This window comes from Manis javanica, chromosome 1 (genome assembly GCF_040802235.1).
Source record: "Manis javanica isolate MJ-LG chromosome 1, MJ_LKY, whole genome shotgun sequence".
In the NCBI taxonomy this organism is placed as follows: domain Eukaryota; kingdom Metazoa; phylum Chordata; class Mammalia; order Pholidota; family Manidae; genus Manis; species Manis javanica.
This window is the reverse complement of record NC_133156.1, coordinates 11,800,596-11,824,419: the sequence shown is the minus strand read 5'-3', so window position 1 is coordinate 11,824,419 and position 23,824 is coordinate 11,800,596. Positions and strand designations below refer to the sequence as shown.

The 23,824-nt window shown below is 33.9% G+C and overlaps 1 protein-coding gene across 2 annotated transcripts in view; it reads right to left on the bottom strand.

The window, feature by feature from the left end:
- Positions 1–1,003: 1,003 nt before the first annotated feature.
- The window catches only part of NUP58 (nucleoporin 58), a 38,341-nt gene continuing 15,520 nt past the window's right edge, over positions 1,004–23,824 (bottom strand). For both annotated transcript variants that reach the window (XM_017651748.3, XM_017651747.3), the window contains 10 exons: positions 22,414–22,438; positions 21,316–21,381; positions 20,844–21,018; positions 17,383–17,462; positions 15,228–15,346; positions 14,715–14,797; positions 11,624–11,825; positions 6,121–6,219; positions 4,380–4,475; positions 1,004–3,128 (listed from right to left, as the gene is read on the bottom strand). In XM_017651748.3, coding sequence (XP_017507237.3) covers positions 2,959–3,128; positions 4,380–4,475; positions 6,121–6,219; positions 11,624–11,825; positions 14,715–14,797; positions 15,228–15,346; positions 17,383–17,462; positions 20,844–21,018; positions 21,316–21,381; positions 22,414–22,438 — 1,115 coding nt within the window. In that variant the 3' untranslated portion in view covers positions 1,004–2,958. The remainder of the gene's footprint in view (positions 3,129–4,379; positions 4,476–6,120; positions 6,220–11,623; positions 11,826–14,714; positions 14,798–15,227; positions 15,347–17,382; positions 17,463–20,843; positions 21,019–21,315; positions 21,382–22,413; positions 22,439–23,824) is intronic.

Here is a 23,824-nt window from a genome sequence, read left to right as displayed (position 1 = left end):
GCAGTGGGATACTGGTGCAGGAATAATAAATGCTTGCCAAGTGTCAGGGGTTTATGCCACCCAAGGGCTTTAAAGCAGACTGTACTGTACTATTAACACAACCACGCATCTTTACCGTCCCTTTCCAGATGATGAGCTGAAGTCAGAAAAGTTAAGAGACCCGCCCAAGAACATACAGGCTCAAGCCAGGGGTCTGTGCACAGCCGATTCAAGTCCCACCTATCTCACAAGAAAAATATTAGCATCCATTATCAGCAGAGATCGTTTTAAAAAATTCCTAAATAACTTGGTATATAAATACACAACAGATGTTAACATGCAATCATATTAATATGCAAATGGTTAATATACATATTAAAAAGTTCAATCTCATAAGAACTAAACATAAGGTCAAAGAGCCATGTAGAAGGATATTCACTGCAGCTTTTTCTGTAAAATTAAAATACTGGAATGAACCTCAACTGCCTATCAACAGAGAATAGTTGAAACAAATCACTGCATATCATGCTACAGGATATTATTTAAGAAGTAAACCTACATGGGCTGACATGGGAAGATGTCCATGATATATCATTAGAGGGGAATGAAAGCAAATCATGGAATACAGATTTTTACCCATTTGTTAGAAAAAGAAAGGAGAACGAACACTTGTATACATATGTTGAAACAGGCATTTTTTAAAAAGGATCCAGTATTATACCAAACACTAGGAGTGGATACTCTGGGAAAGAAGGTAGGATGACAGTTTAGGAGCTGAAAGGGATTTTTACAATGTACTCAATATTCTTCTATATAATTAAAAATGTTTTTGTAATTTTGAAAAGACAAAAGTAACAAGGAACTTATTATTTTGCGTTTCAAAATAGTACTGTTTCTTTTGTATTTCAAAAACCACGATGTGTAAACCAGTGAAAAGAAAAGCCTAAAAACCAACGAAAGAGAATAAAAGAACACTGGTAAGAAAATTACATAATAAGAACAACTACGGACACCTACAAAAAGCAACTGACACAATAAATTTTATTGTTTACATAATGATAGGCTCTGGACAAAGTGAAGACAATGGAGACAATAACAACACATTTAAACTCCTATCACAAATTCATCTGTTACAAATTTCCAGTGGCTCAACATGTTAAAATACAAAATGTATAAAGAAAAAAACCCAAGAAATATAAATATTCAGATTTTTGTAGCACAATGCAATAAATGTCCTTTAAAAAAAAGTTTGTCGTAACTGTGTATTTTCTTCTGACAGTAATTCAAAACACAAAATCACATGTTTTCCTACACTTGCCCAAAACGTGGATCTGGGGGATTGCAGGAAGAAGTAGGCAGAAGGAGGACAACTTCAGCGCTCAGAAACAAAGCATTTTCTGTATTTCAATGCATCGCAGCACAAAAATTTCAGTTCCAAAAAGCCAATCATTGTTATATGCAGATAAATAAAACAGATTTGATACTTTTATAATCAGACCCAACTAACATTATACTAAAAATATATATGTATATATATATATATATATATATTTATATGCAATACCTATTTTAGAAAAAAAGGTGCCTTGGTGAAAATGATTCTGAAAATATTCACTTGATGCACATTATGTACAAAACCTTCTATATAAAAAATTAAAACTATTTTCAATGAAATTCCATGTTAACATCCCATCTGAAAACTGTACTTGAAAGGTAAATAGGTCTAATGGTTTCTGTCTGGAATCCCGGCTAAGGCAGCTCTTCCCAGGGGCTCTTTTTCACCCACTCTACATCATCACTACACTAATATAGACAAATATTACACAGATGCAGTCTGACATGCCTAGGTGTTATTACCTGGAGCGTCTGTTCACTGTTAAAAGAGGGGATAGTTTATAGTCACTACAAAGAATATCTTTTCTTAAAATATATTATTTCTCTATTCCAAATTAAGCGCTTATTTAAGACATTAAGAGAGTGATAAGCCACTCCATTTGGTGTCCATATCAATAGCCCTGTAAGAACGAATTCTATATTGGAATAGCTAGAAAAGTTTCCACTAGAGTAATAGTGCATCCTTCACCTGCATAGAATCAATTTGGCTTAATAGCTCTTTGCCCCCAGAACACCAGTCTGGAGTTCAAATATGCTCTTTAGATTCACCTCAGATATGAGAAAACATCTCATACAGGCAATGTGAGGATATATAGGATAACAGAAGTTGTTAAAATCCGTTGGATGAGTCTTACAGCATTCCTCATTTGAAGAGTGGAAACAAAAATAGAAAAGACTGGGGCAACGAAGTTGGGTCAGCCAAGTATGTACACCAGGGACCACTTCACTAAGTGTTTAAACAAATTACTGCAGTGACCTGGTATCTCTGGCTCATTATTCTACAAGCACTGAGGATTTGAAGCTTAAAAGGTGAAAAATGGAACACCCCTAGAAAAGGGGAACAGTCTGAGGCAAAAGTTGTAGGCCTGTAAATATATATTTTATATGCACACACAATTGTGCATATTATTCTGTATATATTTACATACATATTCACAAGATGCCCTGCAGTGTAGCTCAAAAGGCCTTTATCAAAGAACTGATGCTAGTATATAGGCCCTAGAGTTCTTACCATCTGTATAAGAAACAAATGTGCATATATTCACATGATGTAAACTCTGTCAACAAAAACATTGCTAGTAACACTAGGTTAAACAGATTCTACCAATCAATGATGTAATCAGAACATTTCTTACACTGAGAATCAAATAACGAAAAAAACACAACTGGATTTCAAATTCACAAGAAAAAAGACGTTTAGCATGGCAAACAAAAACAAAGTTCAGATTCCAGAGTAGGGGAAAATATCAAAACATTATAAATCTCCTGGGATGCAGTTTAATCATTGCATCAGTTTTAGAAAAATAGACTCAGAATGAATGAGTGGCGCTGCTATGGATTCTCTCAATACATCAACCCGTACGTTTATCTTTTTCCTCTTTTGTTTCCAGCTGGAGGTTTCTTCAGCTGAAGGAGTTGTCCACCTGTCCCAAAGCCTGCAGAGGCAGGATTGGACACCCCGAACGTCAAACCAGCTGATGCGGTGATGCCAGGGTTGCTGAAGTTAAACCCAGATGTACTTGAGCTGCCAAAGCCTTATGTTTAGGGAAGAAAATATTCATGTCAGAAGTAAGTCACAAAAACAAATTTAAGAATCGGGATGAGAGGCTAATTTGTAGCTGAAAGAACATATCATTTTAAAAAACAGAAAATATCTTAGGGCCCTAAGTTTCTGGCATGCAGTTTTACAGGAAAATAGTTTAGCTTAAACAACTAAGTGGCACCTTTAAAGACAGAGTGTAGTGATTTGGGCCAGAAGAGAAACCTTAGCACAAACAATGAAAACCTACAGAAAACTACAAGTTGCCAGACACATTCTTGCTAATAAAATATAACAAGGTGCCTTTCTCCTCAGCTCCTCCAGAAACATATCATCAACATGGAGAAGACTTTCATCATCTTCGGACCCACAAGTCTAAGTCCTCCAAGAAAGCCTCAGCCCACAATTTTCAGGACAGTGAACACACTGGAGAGCAGTACCTACTGCTCGGAGTCTGCAAGAATGCTTGTATATTGAGGATCAACTACAACTAGTGTCTAGTTAACTAATATTACCATATATGATTATAATCCTGATACCAGGGAATTCTATTATCTTACTCTGTTGGAATTGACTTTAAACACCATTTAATATTACATGGAGTTTCCTTCAAATTCCCTCACTTTAAAAACAGTTTCATCAGTATTAAATCATTGTTTTAGATGTGTTATTTATCCCTAAAAATTGCACATTCAAAAAGCCATTATTTATAAATACAGAGGAAATGTAGATGGAATTTGGAATCTCCTACTAGAAGAATCAAAAGATTATATATCTATTTCAAAAATGAAGAAAGAACTCAATCATCCTTAGTAAGCCTGGTATTCTTAAAACCAAAGGGACTTGTAACTAAAGAACATCTCTTTGGAAAGGAAATCACTCTCCTGAATGAATGATGATAAAAACTGGGTTAAATTTTTCACAACGACGGGTTCACTTTTATGATAATGGAGAAAACTGTTGAACCATGAAACTGGATTTTGGGTTCAAAAGATCTCTACTTAGTTAATTAAGGCAAGTTATAATTATTTATTATATCAAATAATAAATCTAGTTATAAATATTTTACAAAGCTGTTAGCTTATAAGAGAGATAAAGCTATATAATTATTAGGCTTGCATGCTTCCTCCAGGGGGTAGAAACTGACATAGGGACTTTTTGTTTGATATTGGAAATAACAATGCTTATACTTTCAAATACTTTGCACCTTTAAATTTGCCTGAAATTCAGGCTGAAACACACAAACCTGCACTAAGACTTCCTGAGGGTTTATTTGTTGTTCCAAATCCAAATGTGGAGGCCCCTGTGGTGCTGCATCCAAAACCAGAGCTAGTTCCAAATCCTAGTGGGGGGCGATAGAGAAATATACAAGGGCACGTGAAACACAGGTCGATGGATACTGACAAGTAAAACTTAAAATTATCAGAGATCTAATAAACACAGTGTTGAAAACATGGCCTTACTACAGAAATCTGCTATTTACTCCTTTGCATAAGACTTTTGGAAGAACCAGATTAATTCTCTAATAAAGCATTTATATTTAGAGTATGTTTAGTCCCATCACTAATTTTTAAAGAGCAAGACCATAAAAAAACAAGATCATATTAGTTTTTCTCTTCTATGGACTAGAAACTTTAGTGACTATTCAAGCATGACTTCAGTCAAACCGATAAAAAGACCCATGTAGGGATATTTCATTTGGAAAAAAAAAGCCTCACTAAACTCATAAATAAGCAGGACATACATGCACAATAATTTGAACACCAAGGACCACCAGGTAATTTTACTCCGTCTGCTTTTACCAAAACATTTTCACTTAAGAAGCTTTACCACTGAAAAATTGCATAACTACGTAACAGTCAATGACTTTCAATCCAGTCAGTAGGAGGAGCTCCTGCCATAGTGCCAGCTGATGCCAACAATGAAAAATGAAGAGTGGGAGCATCATATTTTTTTCTTGGCAATACTGTAGTCACAGTTTAAATAAAGAAGTATTTTTCATCATAGAAAGTTCAAGAGGAGACTCTGCTAAGTACTTGAAGACATGTTTCCTCTCTCCTATAAGTCAAGGGCTCTAAAAATAAAATTAAAATTCTTCTTAGGCTATTTTGCAATAGCTTGTCTAAAATACCAAATTGGGTAGTATTATTGCCTGTAACTCTAAAAAACACAATGGTGAACTGGACTATATAGGTCATAGGAATTACGCTGTGTGCTGTAATTCTAGTAATTCCTAATAGAGTCTGCTATATTAAGTAACCATGATGATAGCTTCCCTATCCTACAGGCTTCCCCTCTTATGATGGTAGGTTTTAGTGGGAATCAGGCAACCGTATTCATTATGACAATGCATGTGTCAAAATACAATCAAGTTTCAATTATTCATACCAGAGAATTGTGAATGCATTTGTATTTAGCATGATGATCTGCAGAAGACTTACCTTACTAATCAGAGTTAACTTAAGAAACGATTAAAATAAATTTAACTGCTTATGTATATTATAGAAGTATGCATAAAGGCTAATATGCCAAAAGTGCTCAGGAAAGGACAGAAGTTGCTCAATTTAAAATAAAATTATTTCCCCATTTAAAGTGTTCACTTTCAGAAAAAGAAGGTAATGATTAGGAGAATGTATGTCCATTAGTAGTTTGGACTCCAAACTGATACTACTAATTTTTTAAAGTTAATTAAATTTATTAAAACTAAGTCATTTTCAAGTTCATATTTTAGGATACTGCTTTGAAAATATGTACAGCCCTACCACTTAATTTTAATACTATTTTATATTTACTATTCACAAAAGTTGAAGTGATTTTGTAAGTTCTAAATCTAATACAGAATAGAATGCATTAGGTTTGGAGAATCGTTTTTGCCAAATGGAACCTTGACTTCCAAAACAGCAGATCTTCTTAGAAAAACGTTTTACAGGCTCGTATCAGTTCAGTGTCTAATAGTCCAATGCAATAATAGAAAAGTTAAAGTGTACCTCCAAGGTTTGAAGAACCTAAGCCACTTGATTGCAAGCCAGTGCCAATACCTGAGCCGAATGGCGTTCCAAAACTAACTCCCAGAGATGGCTGTGGCCCTGGTATGAAAAAAAATAAAATGGGGGGAAGAGGGGGGAGGGGGGAAGAAAAACAAATTTGCCTTACTCTTTCAAGATTAAAGTTTCTTTATGAAATTATTTTTTAAATGAACAGTGATTACTTCTAACAAATTCTATTTACTAAAACTTAGCTTTCACAATGTCTCCCCAGCCTAATTTTCCTGTCCCAACTGATTTACGTATCCAAAAAAATGTTTTAACTTGTTCACACTAGACAATTGAAAGAGGTTCGTTGCACTGAAATATGAACGTTTCTTTAACCTACTAAATAATTTGAAATCTTTAATGTATTGTAAATTATAGTTCTTTTAGTTTTACTTCTAGAATGATTTTAGATCTCCCCACTTGTTTGCTGATAAAATTAGCTGGTGTAATCAGTAAAGGTTTTCACTTTTTTTTTATTTAAACAAGCTCCTTCAGTTAGAGTCAAGTCTCAATTGACGAAAAGAGACTGACGCTAACATGGCAAAACTATCATGTTACTTCATAAGAGTAAGTACCCAAAAATCTAGGCATGACTTTTTATATGAAATATAAATGATATATGCAATAAATAGATAAAAAACAAGACAATGTTTTATTTTATTAAATTTATTGTTCATTTTAAAGCAAATCAATTACACAGTAACATGACAATTCCAACTTGTTCACAAAAAGTGGTAATTGAGTTCTATTGTTAAGCTCTGCTACATTACACCACTTATCACCTGATTAAATAAGATAGATAATGAACATTTACAAAGGCACGGCTGTGTACCTTGACAGATTCAATACATTCAAGATTTCAGTTCAGAAGTTTCTTTCCAACATTTTGGGAAATGTACTCAGATGCAAAACGACTGGTCATTCTTTTCCCATTTGTTACTTTAAAGATTTTGGCTGAGTTTGTTTGGCATGAATAGCATCAAACGTACTAGCCTCTCTCTTTTTAACTACTACTCTTTTTTTTAAACTAAGCAGAATACAAAAATCTAAAATCTCTCATTTGATAAATAATTTATGAAAACTATTCAATAAATTTCATAGTACAATCTTCAGTCTTGTCTTTTATCAAGCACAGTGATCAGTGCATCTCAAAGTTGAGGGGACTGCCAAAGTAATATACAGACTGAAATTTAAACTCTTCAAAGAAATCAAAGCCTTCAAGTTGTTTAATGAAGAATGAGGTTTGTATATTCAAAAGGTAGTGTAAAATTATAAAACATTAAAAAAAAAAAAAGACAAAGAAAACTAAGGAACTGCATTTTGCTACACTGGGACAGAAACTGGACTTTCCAAATAGCTTCTACCCAGAGAAGAGAGAATAAGGACTAACAGCAGCCAGTGTTCTTACACTACTATTAAAAATAAATTAAAAGGATTTAAATTTTTACATCCAGTTTGAAATAAATTTGAGAATAAAATACCTGCCTAGCAGCTCTTTTGTAAAATGTTACTATAGGAAAAAGAAACTAAACATATTACTCTTTACTTCTAACAAAAATACGTAGAAAACACATGTCCAGTTTCTTTAACATTGAGAGACTTGAGTGTCACATGTTACTCAGAGGCACTGCTGGTGGAAGACTGCAAGGAAGAATGCACACACCACAGCCCTCGGCTGATAAATGGGAGTTACTCTAATACCACACTTTTTGTTGTGTGTGGGTCTGTTTTCAAGAGCAACTCTATTATCAATATTCAGGATATAGGTCATCAAGAACTCCAACAATGACAAGACTTTCCATTGCACAACAGGTACATGATATTTTGAGTTTTGTACCTTCACACAAATTCTGAAGGCAACATCATTTATAAAACTAGTAGGCAAATGTATAACATTTTTTAATAGTAAAAACTCATGATAAGTATCTCCTGTGCCAAAGTACTAGCATATATTATACTCTGGCCACCACATAAATTAGTTTCCCTATTAGAAAGCAGAATCTAAATCCTTCAGGCAAAAGTTACGTAAACAATTCAAGAAGTCTGTTTCAAAATCTGAATAGTCATTCAATGAGAGGCTTAGTTCCATAAATAAAATGATATTAGTAGTAATATATCCCAATGATTGCCCAAAGTGAAATCTTCATGTAGAGTAACATTTTACAAAAGTTACCATATAATATAGTCACGCACAGCAAAATCAAGTTTAGCACTGTAATTTATATTTTCCAGAATAAATTCTACTCTCTTAAAAGTAAAACTGCATTCACAGGAAAAGGACTAAAGTGCTAACATTTTTTAGTAATTTTCAATGATCATTTAAAATACCTAACATAATTAGTATGATTATTCTTAAGTCATATTTTTAAAATAATAGTTTTTCTTTAAAAAAAAAAGCCTTTTCCCCAATTTGAAAAATTTCACTCTCACTGATTTAATGGGGAATGTTCCTTTGGTTGTTAAATACAACAAAATCACAAAATCACAAGAAACTAAACTGTAATACTTAAAGCTTCCTATTTAACACTACATCTTAAATGTCCAAACCTACACTAAAAGCTAAAAAATAGGAATTACTAACAAAATGTCTCAGCTCTCCTTAAAAAACAGCAGCTAAGTCACACAAGAAAAGTATTATTATGTAAACATTAAGAACTTTTAAAAGTGTCAAAACACAACGACAAAACTTAATCCCAGTACATTAGCTTAAAACAATCTATCCTAAATTAAGATTACACTGAAAGGCCTAATGTAAATGTCTCCAGCTTTGTAAGAGGCTTCAGAAGCGCTGGTGGACAAGTGCACTCAAGATCTCCCACCATGCAATCTATCCCTGTAGTGATGCTGATTTCATAAATAGATGGCCTGCTGGGTTTTCATCAATTCTCTTCAGCCTTCAGAAGCAATAACCATAAATTACACAGGCCTGAACTCTATTACAAGTATTTTTTTCATTAAAAGATACTGAAGAAGGATCAAGAAATCACTTATGTTCATACCTCCACCTCCATGAAAGACTACACAGAACCCATCTTCATAAGGGAGCAGCCTAAGATGCCATCTGCTTTTTTACATTAATGAAGTAAAAAATCCATATGTAAGTAAACACAAAACCCCTCTGACAAATCAAATCTTGAACAGATCAACAGTGATGTATAAAAACAGCACACAAGCTTCATCTAGATGGTCTTTAAAATTTGTGACTGGCACTTAGATTAAGATTTCATCAAAGTCACAGGACTTAAGGATTAAGTCACCAGGTACAAAGCACAATGCAATAAACAGGGACATTTCTAAATGGGCTGTAACCCATAAAATCAGGACCTATCTAAGAAAGCTCATACATCTTGCTATGGTGGTGACATGACTAAAATAACCAACGTTCTAACTGGAGGAGCATAAAGGTATGAACTGTGGAGCCTGAGAAACATTTAGACAAACAAAAGGAAAAACAAGAGAAGACACAATTCCAAACTATTACTACTAATGGTTAGCTTCTCCGTTCTAAAAATCCATACAACTCAAAATGAAAACACTATTAACACTGCTTAGGATGATAAGTCACAATTTCTGCCACCTGATTAGGAAGCCCTTATGTGGACTTCAAAACTGCTGGGAACACAGAAAACAGTTTCCCCAAAACCTGGCAAAAGTCACAGACAAAATGTGAGCATAGGAGCAAAAGCCTCCTCAAGATGATTACTGTAAATGAGGCTGATACTCCACCACCACCGAAAGCAAAGACCACATCTATACTGTCAACCTTTGTACCCCTGAAGCCTAGCACACAGTAGGCACCCATATTTAAAGAATGAATATATCTCACTCAGTATGTCCATGAGCCAAAAATGTAGGAGTGAAAACTTTTCAAGACTGTCTACATAAGTTAAAAAAAAAAGACCTTAGCAAGTGGCTTTGCTTCAACTTTAGTGGTATACCAGAGAATATAATTCACTTACAGCGTAACATTTTAGGTAACTGACTTTTCTCAAGTTTTATTTATTTAGAATGGAAATCCCTTATGTTTAAAAAACACTTACCCAAACCCATGCTTATCAGATCTATTTCAGGATTAATATTGGCTCTAAAAAGTAAATTAATACTATGGTTGGTTGATTAGGTAGTTAAACAATCGTAAGAACTAATGACAGTAACTATGGGATGGATTCCTGTAATGCCTTGATAGGAATCCATCCCATAATTACTTTTTTTTCCTCCATAACTTGAGAATGCAATCCTATGCTCCAGCCAGCTAGAAAACTACTTTATAGTGCTTATGTGAGCCACTGTTCACGTGGCTCTGGCCATGGAACGTGGAGGATTTGGCATAAATTCACCATCAGCCATTTACTGATGGTGAGTCAATTCTGTCATCTCCAAACGTGAAGAACAATGTTTTAAACTGCCAATAGGGAAAAATAAGAGAATGAATGCTTCCGTAATAGAGGCAGCCTAAACGCAGTCTATAAACATATGGTTTTTCTTCTTTTCATATTGTAATTTCCTACTGGACTATATGAAACTTTCAGAAAGACACATGCAATAGAATAGCTAATAAGCATTACTCAACAATTTATGAATGAGAAAAAAAATCATCCACTAAGACTATATTTTTCTATGTCAAACTTCAAGCCTGACAAAAAAGGGACCACAGGAGTAAAAAGACAATCTTCTCTGAAAGACACAGCACCAAGCCAAGTGCTATAAGAACTAGAACACAAAATGCTTCTCTCAGTAGAAGTGAATTACATCAAGGACTAAACATACCTGCTTCCTAGTATCTCACCAATTATTTTCATCATCTGCCCAACCTCCCAGGTCATACTTCTTAATGAGCAATCCAGAGCATTTCAGAAAACCTTTCTCCTACCATGGCTACTGTTCTGCTCATTCTGAAAAGGTGCAAATAATTCTAGCATGTACCTTCTTCCTGATTTGATTAATAGGGCCTGTACTCTCTTCCTAGTCAATGTACATACAAACGAACCTATTGATCTTCAACACAACTTCAATCAATAAAAATAGACTTCAGCCTGAATGTGGGTACTCTGTAATTACTATATGAGGAAACAAGAATGCACCATCTATCAGTATCATATATGAAAAATGCAACATATGGCTGGATTATCTCTAAAATAATACAATCACGATTTTAGAATCTGATATTTTTAAATGTAATTTGGTAATGAACACCATGTTCTAAGGGCATTTATAGCAATACAGCAAATAACATTAAGTAAATTCACAATATTCAGTATTTAATTGATGTATAATTATTGCTAAGACTACCCTGCATTTTTTAAATCAGGTATTATAATTGTGTCCATCACAATTTTTAGATTGTAACAGCTATTCATAGAAATTTCTTCAGTGCTAACATAAAAGGAAGACTTATAAAAATGCACATAAATGTTCTGCACTGTAACAGTAAGAAGCTATAACTTGAATGCATTCAGACCTGTAGCAGGCTGTTGCTGCTGTGTAAGTGTAGCAGCCATGGCGACGGCTGCTGCGTTTGGCATGTTGCTGAAAGGCATGGGTCCAGTAGTGACTCTGGGTGCATTCTGCCACTTCTTGGCTTCTGCTCGCCTGGCTTCAAACACATCTACAGCATCTCCCAAGAACATTTTCCTATAGCCAAGGTACAGTTCTTTGAGCACCTAAAGGAATAAAAAAAGGTTACTCAAATTCTGTGTTAATTTTGGTAATACGTGAATAAACATAACTATGAAATAAGTTAGCAGAGATCAAAGACATTGGCAGTATCACACACTGTCCCTGAACTTCAGGTCGGAGTGCCAGTGATGCACGGGGGTGAGGGAGGAGCCTGAGCATTCCGTCACTCCTCTGAGTATTTTCTTCCCTATTCTTGCCATATATCTTCACAATAAACTGTCTAAAATATCCCGGCTTCCTGGTGCCCCCTTTAAAATAAGTTAGCAAAGCTTTCAAAGAAGCAAAGTAGTCTATCTAAAATTCTGCTTTTCATTGGTCCAGTTCTCCCTCTAATGTCCAACATTCTGACAACTTTTAGACTGAAGAAGCTTAAAAAGTACTAAATATATATTTGTTAAATATCTTTTTAAAAGGCCTGGGTGACACATGTTAAAATGTTACCTAGGCAGAGAGAGCTTGAAGGATAAAAAGAGGGCTTATACTTTATCAATACTGTTTGACCATTTTACAATGTGATTGACTCATGTTGAGCTTGTATAAACTAACCAGGTAGGGGCACGGAGAAGTGAGTTTATAATTTCAGAGTAACAAAAATTACCAAGTTCACAAAATGGGCTGGTTTACTCAATGTAACATCTGCCTTGATTAAGGCCATTAACAGGAATTTATTTCACGTTAAAATTATTAAATATTTTCATTAAAGGCTTAATCTAACTTAGATTGGTTTTATACCACTTTGTGAAGAGATGTAGAGTTTCATATTTCCTACCTGTTCTCAGCAGAAATGAATAAATACTAGGCTTTTTGGTATTAACAGGTAGAGCACTTAGAAATCTTAGTTATTTACAATATTTAAAAGCTATCATCTTTTGTGTGAATGTCAGTCAGTATATGATGCTCCAGTTCCAAACTCCTATCTTTATAATGTACTGAAATGGGCCTGCCAAGAGCTATCACTTGGGAAAAATGCAGTCAGATAGTGATATCAGAAAAACAAATCTTATCAGAACTGACCTCCCTCAAATTTACCCTCCCTTTTACTATGCAATCACACACACATAACCATACAGTGTTTGGCATAAATAGCCCATACAGTCGTGTTCTATTTCAGATACTAGAAAATACTGACTTTAGACTGGAAAAAGACAGTTAAAAAAAAAAATAGGAAACCTGACTGACATCAGCCAAGATTTATATGATTAATTGATAAAACGTCCAGTTTGTCACTGAGGCCTGGCTAGATCAGGTAGTTTAAGCCTGTTTCAACAGATAATCTCATGAGAAATACAAAACGAACAATAAAAAAATACCTCTTATGAAATAAGTGTAAGTGAACAAACCTAGAAATTATAGTTAGTTCACTAAATGCAGCTGAAAATAAATGACAACATACAAAACCTGATCATGAAACATCCGTTGGTTCTTGGGAATGTGTATTAAAAAAAAAGAGTAGGTCCAAACTTCATGTAAAGTTTATCCAAAATGATCTGGGGCTGTTTTGTGCAAATGTCTGTCTCATTGTTTTATAGTCACGAAAAGGGTATCTTTCAAACCAGTGAGAAGAAACAGCCTTTGAAAAAGCAAGTAAATTTACAAATGACATGGCTGAGACTTGCTTAAACCACTCAGGGGAGAAATGCATCTCGATGCAGAGAACTGGTAAAGCAAGATCAGCAGGATCTTGGTAGTGGTTGAGGCCAGGCGGCAGGTACTGGCATTCATTATAACATATATATATATTCATATTTATTTCTGTGCATACTTGAAAGCTTTTACAATAAAGATAAGGGAAAGAAAACATCTGCACAACACAGACCTCAGAGTGCAAACAGAGAATCGTCTCTGGCACTTCAAAAAACTAGTTATTCATTATAAACATAAAAATTTTAAGAAAATCTAATAAAAATTCCTCCTTTAATACTAAGTTATCTGAAAGATTTGGTTTAAAATTTTTAATCTATTAAAGCAAAAAGTCTGATGTGTGCTCTTTTCCAAAATGGTATAGTTTAAATGATTAACTTTAAAAAACTATTAATACCCATCAAATTAAAATAAAAATGAAAATACTGGTAATCTCAATTAAACTCTATTCTACATAGTAATTTAGACTTATGTTTAGATGTTTTGATTTTTAAAGGTTTTTTCCAGTTGTATGTAACTTCAAGAATTTGATATTTGCTTGATTAACTGGAAAAGGTATACTTATATTTTAATTTCACTTAGATAAACTTAAAAAATTAGTATTACATGAGGTTCAAAATATTTAATGACAACTTATTTTATTTACATGATTCAATAAACACAAAAGTTCCTTGTATTTACAAGACACAAGCATTTGTAAAAGCAAGTTATTTTATGCAATGGTCAATAAACAAAATATGCATAAAATTAAGGCAGTACAAAATGATTTTGCTACTAAGAATGTTTTCTTAAGTGCTGTTTATAGTGGTAAAGAGATGGAAATAATCTCAATTTAAAAAATTTTTTTAACAAGAGAGAAATGGAAATAACCTAAATATCCAACAAAAGTAACTGTGCACATAAAGTGTTAAAGTAGCTGTGCATACACAAAAAACGAAATCATTCATAACTACTAAAAGTAATGTTAAAGCAATATGTGTACTAATGCAGAAAGTTATTCACAATATATTATGAAATAACAGACTGCATAGGACACTTGTATCTTTTTAAAAAGAATAGATATTATTCATGACTGTGAGCATGATTATGGTTTATTTTAGTTTTAGTCTTTTTCACTTGTATGTAATTCTAGCTCCTTCTGCAATAAGCATGGATACTTTTGTCCTCCAAATGAACAAGTACTTCACTTTGGTCTACAGATGCAGATAGATGAACAAGCACTGAAAACTTACCTTTACGTTTTCATGAATAGACTGAAGTTGTGCGGCTAAAGCTACAAATGTTTGATAAATTTTCTGCATAGCCATTGACAAATCTATAAAAAGAAAATTATAATATCATGCACACAATCACACATGACAAGTATTATTTTTCCATTACCGGGGTCCAATTTTTGGTAAAATTAATGATGTAGAAGGAAAAAAGGAACCAGTATTCCCATGGATAAGAGAAGACAGCAGAACAAGCCGACTGAGAGGGACATGTCTCCTTCAGTCATCTGGGGAGAGGCCCTTAGACTGCTTTCCTTGTAAGCATAGTAACAATTCATAATATATAGCATTTCATAGTTACAGGGACTTAAGATCTAATCAAGGATTTTTAATGAAGTGTTCTTCTGGTAGCTTAAGACAACTTGTAGTAGTTTCCTAGAATATCTACTATATAACAACATCTTAATCTCTCTCTCAGCAAAAAAAAAAAAATAGTGCTATCAAGAAAACATATTACCACAGAAAGCATGTTACCTTGAGGGGTTATGTGTGAATTGTTTGCTTGAGTGGCAAGGTGGTTTTCTAGCTCTTCGATCTGCTGTCTGTACTGCTGAAGCTGTGCCTCAAACTGCTGAACCAAGACTCGGAAGTAGCTACATGAAACAGTCCCAAGGTCAGAGCAGAGTTCCAAAACCAGTATTTCCTTTACACTCAAAACACCAAATAAGTAAATATATGCCCCCATGTAATCAGGGCCTTTGGATTAGTCTGATGATATATGTGTCTGTAAGTGGTATAGACATTATTGGAACAAAAACCCAACCTAGTAAGTTATCAATATATCAAAAATAGATGCATATTCTCACTTCAATTGTGAAAAATGCCAATTAAGGGATAATCTACAAAATAACTTACTATTCCTCAAAATTATCAAGGTCATCAGAGACAAGGAAAGACTGAAAAACTTGAACAGACTGTTCAAGATAAAGGAGAAAGAACTAAATGCAACGTGAACAAGATTCTAGAATAGAAAAGGTATGGTAGTGAAAAGTAGGATCCTAGAACAGAAAAAGCACTGGAAAAATCAGTTAAAATTCAAGTAAGTTCTATAGTTTGGTTAATAATACTGTACCAATGTGAATTTCCTCTTCTTGACAATTACACTATGGTTATGCAGTAGGTTAACAGTAAGGGAAGCAGGGTATAAGGAAATTCTTTATACTACCATTTTATAGATTTTCTGTAAATCTAAAATAAGTTCAAAATAAAGTTAAAAAGAAATGCAATTGGCAACCAGAGTTTATAACCAAGTACTTACAGTTCTTATATTTATCATCTGAAAACACTATAGCGTACTATAGAAAGAGCGTGTAATTACTATTACTATTCTGATAAATTTAACAAGAGAATGCCAGAAAGATAAAAAGGGACCTTGAACAGCATGCAGTCTAAAGATTATTCTATAATAAACAGGGAACTATGAAAGCTTTTTGTAGTGAAAAATGATACAATTCAATCCCTTTCAATAAAGTTCCAATGGCAGCATGCAGGACAAGACAAAGGAATAAATAATAAAGGAAGTCCAATGAGGAAGACATCCCATGCTAATTTGAATAAGAAAACAGGAGTACTGCTGTCACTGTGAATTTCCTGATTTTGATCATTTGTGGTTATGTAAAAGTATATCCTTATGTTGAAGAAATACATGCTGAAGTACTTAAGCACAAAGGACATGATGTCTGCAAATAACTCACACTGTTCAGGGGAAAAAAACTTGTATAAACATACAGAGAACAAGGAACAAAACAATACAGTAAAACTGTTAACAAGTAGGGAATTTAGATGAAAGATAAAGGGAAATTCTTTGTTCTATTTTTGTACCTTTTCTGTAAGTCTGAAATTACATTAATAAAAAGTTAAAAGATAAAAAAGGGAAGGACCAGGAGTCACACATCTACTACTCCCAGGCTCAGGCCCTACTGATAGGCCTGCAATAGTAACAGCTGTAGGTCTGGTGGGAAATGAGATGAAGCACGTGCAGTGCTGGGGCCCACCCCTGGTATATGGTAATCAGCTGAGAAATACCAGCTATTATTACTTCTAGTAACACGGAAGGACAAAAAAAAAAAAAAAAGAAAGAGACAAGCTCTATATCACACATATGGGGACTAGAGGGATATACAAGCTGAGTGATGAGATTACAGGTGGATTATTTTATTTTAATTTTACTTCTCTATATTTTCTAATTTTTCCTCCTGAGGCCTTATTACCTATGTACATAAAAGCTATGTAAATAATTAAAAGGGTTAAACTATATTTAGTATGTCCTGTTTAAGGAAAGGACTATCATAAATTTTTTTGTTAAAAGTCCTTATGGGTAAAAATATAAGTTTCTACTACCTGCAAAATTTAATAAAGTGAACTAACCCTGTAAGTAATACATATAAGTGCAACTGCAGGACAGCAGTTAAAAGCTTCGATCTTAGCTTTCACCTATCTTTCAATAAAATGAGGGTGAACTGTGCTCCTCGTAGGGTTTTTATGGGAATTAAACTTTAAAATCCATGTAAAGTACTTACTAACCCAGGCTTGCTACACAGTAAACTAAAAATTCTTAGTCTACATACTGTTTTTGCATTCTGCTTTCTTATAGTAAGAAACATTTGTTTAAAAATATCCAGTAACTTACTCAGCAGGAGCTGTATTTTCATGTTGGAGTCCAGGTGGTGTTTTCTGGGTTCTCAAAGCTATTTCAGCATTCTTTAACTCCTAATAGATAAGAGGGTTTTGTTTTGTTTTGTTTTTTAAAAAGGCTTGTTAAAAAGTTAGGCTAAAAATAAAAGTACCAATTAACTCCTGACTGAAATTTCAAACAATGCCATTCTCAGAGGTTCATGCTATGAAAACTTACTATGGATAAAGCTGCTGTAAGACAAATTGCTAAAATCTCTTTCCAAAGAGGATAAACTACCATTTTAACAAACAATGATAAACTTACAATGAACTGGTCCAGTTTAAGAAACCATGGATTTCTATAGGATATAAAGTTAATTCACCCACAGTGAAAGACTATGCTACTATTTAAAAATCTTTAATATGCAAATGTAGGAAACACTATTTTAAAAAAGCAAGGTAGTAGTAATAATGATGCTGAGGCCAATGGCAGCAGTTTCCATTCTGGGAACTCACTATGTATCAAGTACTATACTAAAGGCTTTACTTATGTTATCATGATTAACCTTCAACAACAATCCTGTAAGGTAAGTAATGTTTCCCTTTTTACAGGTGAAGAAATGAAGTCACAGAGACATTAAGTAATTTGCCCAAGGCCATGTAGCTGGATGACCTGAGAACAATCTAGGCAGCCCGATTCTTTCACTGCTTAACACATAACCACTCTTACATTGCCTTCTACTTTTCCTCAATGCTGTATCTATCTTCTAGCCAATGGTTTACTGAGCACAATATTGTTTCATCCCCTTACATTCCACATTCCCATCATTTCACTGCTTTTTCAACCTTTATTTGGAAAAAAAAAAGTACCTTACGTTAACTTTATATTCCCTGTGGCAACCACCTGCCCTCATTTTATTGTCAAACTGTTTAGTCTCTAACAGTCTCTACTGTTTTTTTCACTTCCATTTCGTTCAACTCAGGCTGCTAGCCTACCTGACTTTAGATCAAACGTTTTTGAGAGGTCTGTCCCATTCAAACTCTGACCCCTGCCTACTTCTTTAAGTACTGACTCCTGCCAGGCCCAGACCTGTTCTCAGGGCTCCTGTGATACTAAACCTGCTTTTAGACCCTGAGACATGCGTAGTTCACGCCTCCGTGCCTCTGTTCGCCATCCTTCCTTTCTACCAGCGTGGTGAACACCGCCGTATGTTTCAGGGCTCAACACAGGGATCCTACCCTGCACAGATGACACACTTGCCCTTCTGAGCCTCTATCATTCCTTGCACCTGGAACACATTACCTGATTTAACTCACTCTCCCTACTATAATTGTTTTAATCCCAAACGCCTGTTGAGGTGCTCTGAACATACAAGATCCTTAAAAATGTTCACTGAATCCATGGACTCGGCAATATAACTTCAGTACACTACTGGGCACCTACACTACCCAAAAAGAAAGACTTTAACCACCCTACTTACCTAACCTCTCAAGTTATATACCAAAAATGAGATATAAAGACTCTGCTTACATAAGGTTCTGGTCTTCACGATTACAACACTGTGCCTACCTCAGAACTATTTTTATTTCCCAGAGGCTTTCTTTGAAGAAAGGCTTTGGGGTTAAATAAGACTGTTAAGTGCTTAACTAACGGACAACATTTTTTTCGACTGGCAATTCACTAGATTCTGGGTAGAGAGCTAATGCCTGTTATGTTGGAAATAAGAATAACTTTATATCAAAGAATGACAACTGCCTTTAAAATTTTCTAAACTCAACTCAGATGAAACTCTGACTCATATCCTCTCCTTCACTTGCACCTTTATACTCTACTGAATCTTTCATTATTTCATCTCCCCAGTAGAATTTTAGTGCCTTTGGAGTTGTCCTTTCATCTCTGAAAGACTATTAACAAGTCTGGTATTGAACCGGTATTCCACAGATATTTGTGAACGGAATCATCCAGTGCTACAAGGCCTCCTTGTAGCATTCATTTCTCTTTTTCTTGAGTCTACCGCCTCTAGTACTCTGCTAATGACCTTTTCCACATACTTGATAATTTCATGTAATGTCTAATCAGTCTAAATATTCTCCATAGCCTAAGAACATAGCTAACAGTTTTTCCTCCTAGAATGTATATATCTGATTAGATATAAAGGAAGAAGAAATGGAAAGGAAACATAGGGCAGCACTTCATTTATATTTAACTAAAGAGTTTGTAAGCCACCAGGAAATCTGAAGGCATATAACAAAGCCTTTGAATTCCCTTTAAACATCAAAGTTTAGAATGACTATTTTAGCAACCCATTTTTATTTAAAATATCAAAGTATTCCCCAATAGTTGACTTGAAGACATATAAGCAGGTACAAAACTTCCAGTTATAAATCAAATAATTCTAGGGGATGTAATGTACCACACGGTGATTATAATAATTAATAATTATTAATAATTCTATATGGTATATTTAAAAGTAAACAACAAAGGGTTAAAAAACAATTTGTAACTACTTGTAATGGATGTGATCATTTCATAATATACATAAATACCGACATATTATGCTGCATCCCTGAAGCTAATATAATCCTAAATGTCAATTATATTTCAATAAACGAGAGACATATAAGCACCTTTAAAATTTTTACTTAAATATTACTTCATTTATGAAGAACACAGCACTCCAATAGGCAGGCCCACATTAAAAAGATGTATCAAGAGAAGTTCATTAACAGGTCAGGGAAAACTCTAGAGAACGATTTCTAGACTGCTGTGATCTGATCGAGCATAATTGTGAAACTGAACACACAAACAAATCATCTATCAGCATTGTTCCCCACTGACGTAGAGAAAAACTACACATTATATTATTATTTTATATAATGGTACACCATACCATAGAGACAAGACAAGCACACTTGATTGACAAGCAGATACTAGTATCAGCCTCATTATTTTTATCAACCAAGACCTGGGACTAGCAGGCCACTACAGAATTTAGTACCTATAGAGCACGATGTAAATTTTATTTAACCACTGACATATCAAAAAACTTTTTTTCTGACTAGCTGTTTGCCCTCCTGCATAATATAAATAACAAGTTAGCCAGCAGGTAGTCTTACGCAACAAGGTAGTCAGAAGCATAAACTCGAGGTGGATTACAGGGTTTGAATCCAAGCGCTTCCACTTATTAATGAAGTTCTCTGCCTGATTTCTCATTTAGATAACAAAGATAATAACAGTACCTACCTCATAGGGCTGCCATGAAAACTAAACCAGGTTAATATATATAAGCTGCTTAGAATACTGCCTCATACATAGTAAGCACTCAGAAAGAACTAGTAACTATTATTATAGCAGAAATATATAATCTATATGATTTTCTTAGAAGTATGTGTTAAACTTTATAATTGAAAGACCTATTTCCATTTGTAAAAAAAATGAACAAAAAAACCCTATGATAAAATGACAAGTTAGTTTACCTGAGCAGTTTCTATTTTTAATTTGTCAATATTGAGAGTGTTTCTCTGTAAGCCACTGGCAGCCAATGACAGAAGCTGCTTCAGGGCTTTAATATCTTCTTGTACTTTAAGCATTGCTTTTGAAGACATTCTACTAATTTCTTCTTGGACCTGTTTTTGTTCCTTCACAAATTTCCTAAAAACATAAATGAAACTATGTTTTAAAAAAAAAGTACACCTTCAGTTTCCTACAGAAAAAAACACATTTACAATAGGTTGGTCAGAGTCCTAGTGTTTTAAGAAACAAATTCTAAAAATTCACCTATAGTTCATATGCTTTCTTACAGAATTTTAATTCCTGTTGTTCTGCTAATTTCTAAAAACATTAAAATTTTAACCCAAGCTAAAAGTTTAGGAGGAAGAGATGTTCCCTCTAAAATATATTCCAGCGTTCTTCAAGTATGATTTATCTAACTATACTTGACGCACTTACTGGAGATTTTCAACATCCTGGCAGATGACAGGAGGTAGATTTTCATCCTTCAGTGCTTTACTATCCCTAAGAAAAATGCCAAAGATGTATTAAATTATAAAAATGTTGACAGCTGAATTTTACTACAGTATATGTTAAGATACAAAAAAAAAAAAAACCCAAACATTCCCCATTTATACCTTCCTTCAATGATTTCAAAGTTCTTTACAAAGAATAAATTTCCTGACCTATAAAATAATATTGTACTTTACCTGACACAGAGATTTCTAAGATGACTAGCACCTTTTATAAATACATGTAAATGCATTTGACTAAATGTTTAAGGAAGAAAAATTAGAAAATACTGCAGATTGAATGAGATAAAGTTCTCTCTGGCTCAAAAAGTCTATGACTGACATTTTATTTAGCTCAAAAATATTAAAGCATTCACTAAAGTCTATGAAACTTCTCATGAGACGCAGTATTTTTATTTTTTAACTTCAATGCTCTTCAACAAAGATCTAGAAATAGCTTAAGGGAATTATAAATATTTAATGAAGACAGGAGTAAGTGAAATTTGGCATGCTATAATACAATCATGAATTAATTTCAGTCATGAATCCGCTACCACTTCCTTGACATAAATCTCAGTCTCTCTCAGCTTCCACATTTATGTAATAGGGCTAAAAGATACACAAGACGTTTTGGAGGAGTGAACTTTATTGTTTATTTACAAGTGCTTTATTTAATGTAATACAAATAAGTTGAGAAATACAATTGGTAATAAAGACAATTATCTTCAAACATATATGTCATGTATATGGAATCTCCCTCTTCATCAAGAAGAAATGGTACTGATATAAATAAAAGGTATATACATAAAATTGGGCATAAAGGTTCTAGAAAGAATTGGTCATGAATTTTCTTGGTGATTAGAATTAAATATTTGACCTTTCATAATCTTTCCAGAAGATATGTTTCTTACTTTATTTTTAACAAAACTGGTTAAAATAATTTTTGTTCTAAATACCTGGTTTCATTGACTTCAAACCATATCATTTGCATATGACTTAGTAACTCTTTAACTAAAATATTTAAAAAATTAAGTTGTAAACTTACTCTGGTCTTGTTCCTGCTTTATCACCTAGGAAATTCAAGAAGCTTTATGTAAAAATAGGTAATTTTACAGTGTATCCCAAATACAAGTTTTAAGTTAACACAAACTAAAGTATAAATAGAAACTATTAAGCATTTCTTTGCCTCTTAAGCATCAAGCAATGTCACAAACTCCAAACTAATGTATTACAGAGACACATTTATGTACATATGAACAGGTAGTTATGTAGCTGATTTGCATCTATTTCTTTCAAGGGCAAGAATCTCCCTTTTTCAACTATCTTCCATGAAAAATATTCTTGCCTAGGAGTTTAACTCCTGAGACCTTTACTTGGCAGATTAAAAAAAATTTTTATTGAAGTATAGTTGATATACAATATTACACTGGTTTCAAGTATATAACATGGTGATTTGACAGTTATCTACATTATTAAGGCTCATCCCAACTAGTGTAGTTATTCTGTCAACATAGAAAGATGTTACAGAACGACTGACTATATTCTCTATGCTGTACTTTCACCCCCATGACGAACTTATATTGTGATTTAGATTTTGTGCTTTATTCCCTTCAGCTATTTCACCCACCCACCCCCAAACCCTTCCCCATGGTAACTACCAGTTACTTCTCAGTGTCTAAGAGTCTACTACTGTTTTGTTTGTTTTATTTTGTTTTTAGAATCCACATATAAGTGAGATCATATGGTATTTGTCTTTGCCCAGCTTATTTCACTTAGCATAATACCCTCTGAGTTAATCTACATTGCGGCAAATGGCAGAATTGCTTTCTTTTTATGGCCAAATAATATTCCATGATATGTATGTACCACACCTTCATCCACTCATCTGTTGATAGGCACTTTGGTTGCTTTCATATCTTAAGCATTGCTTAAGGCAGCAATAAATACGGGTGCATATACCTTTCAAATCAGAGACTTTGTTTTCTTTGGGTATATTCCTGGAAGTAGAATTACTGGGTCATATGGTATTTCTATTTTCAGTGTTTTAAGGAACCTCCATACTACTTTCCATAGTGGGTGTTCCAATTTACATTTCCACTAACAGTGTTAGGAGGGTTACCTGTTCTCCACATCCTCACCAACACTTGTTATTTCTTGTTCTTGACACTTTTTAAGGCCCTATCAGTACACTAAAATACATCAGATTCCCTGACCTTCTCTCAATATTTTACAACAGCAGCAAATTTTAAAAACTGAGGCCTGCAGACATATCAAGAACTCCCTCACCTATCTGACAGTTATCATTAATAGTATACCCCGAAAAGTAAAAGTGCTCATTCAGCAAAATGCAGTGACTCTTCTGCTTTTCCAAAATTTTATTTACTATAAAAATAAGACTTGCTTATTTAAGAAAAAATGCAAAAAGAGAAACACACAAAACTTCACCCTGCCAGAGA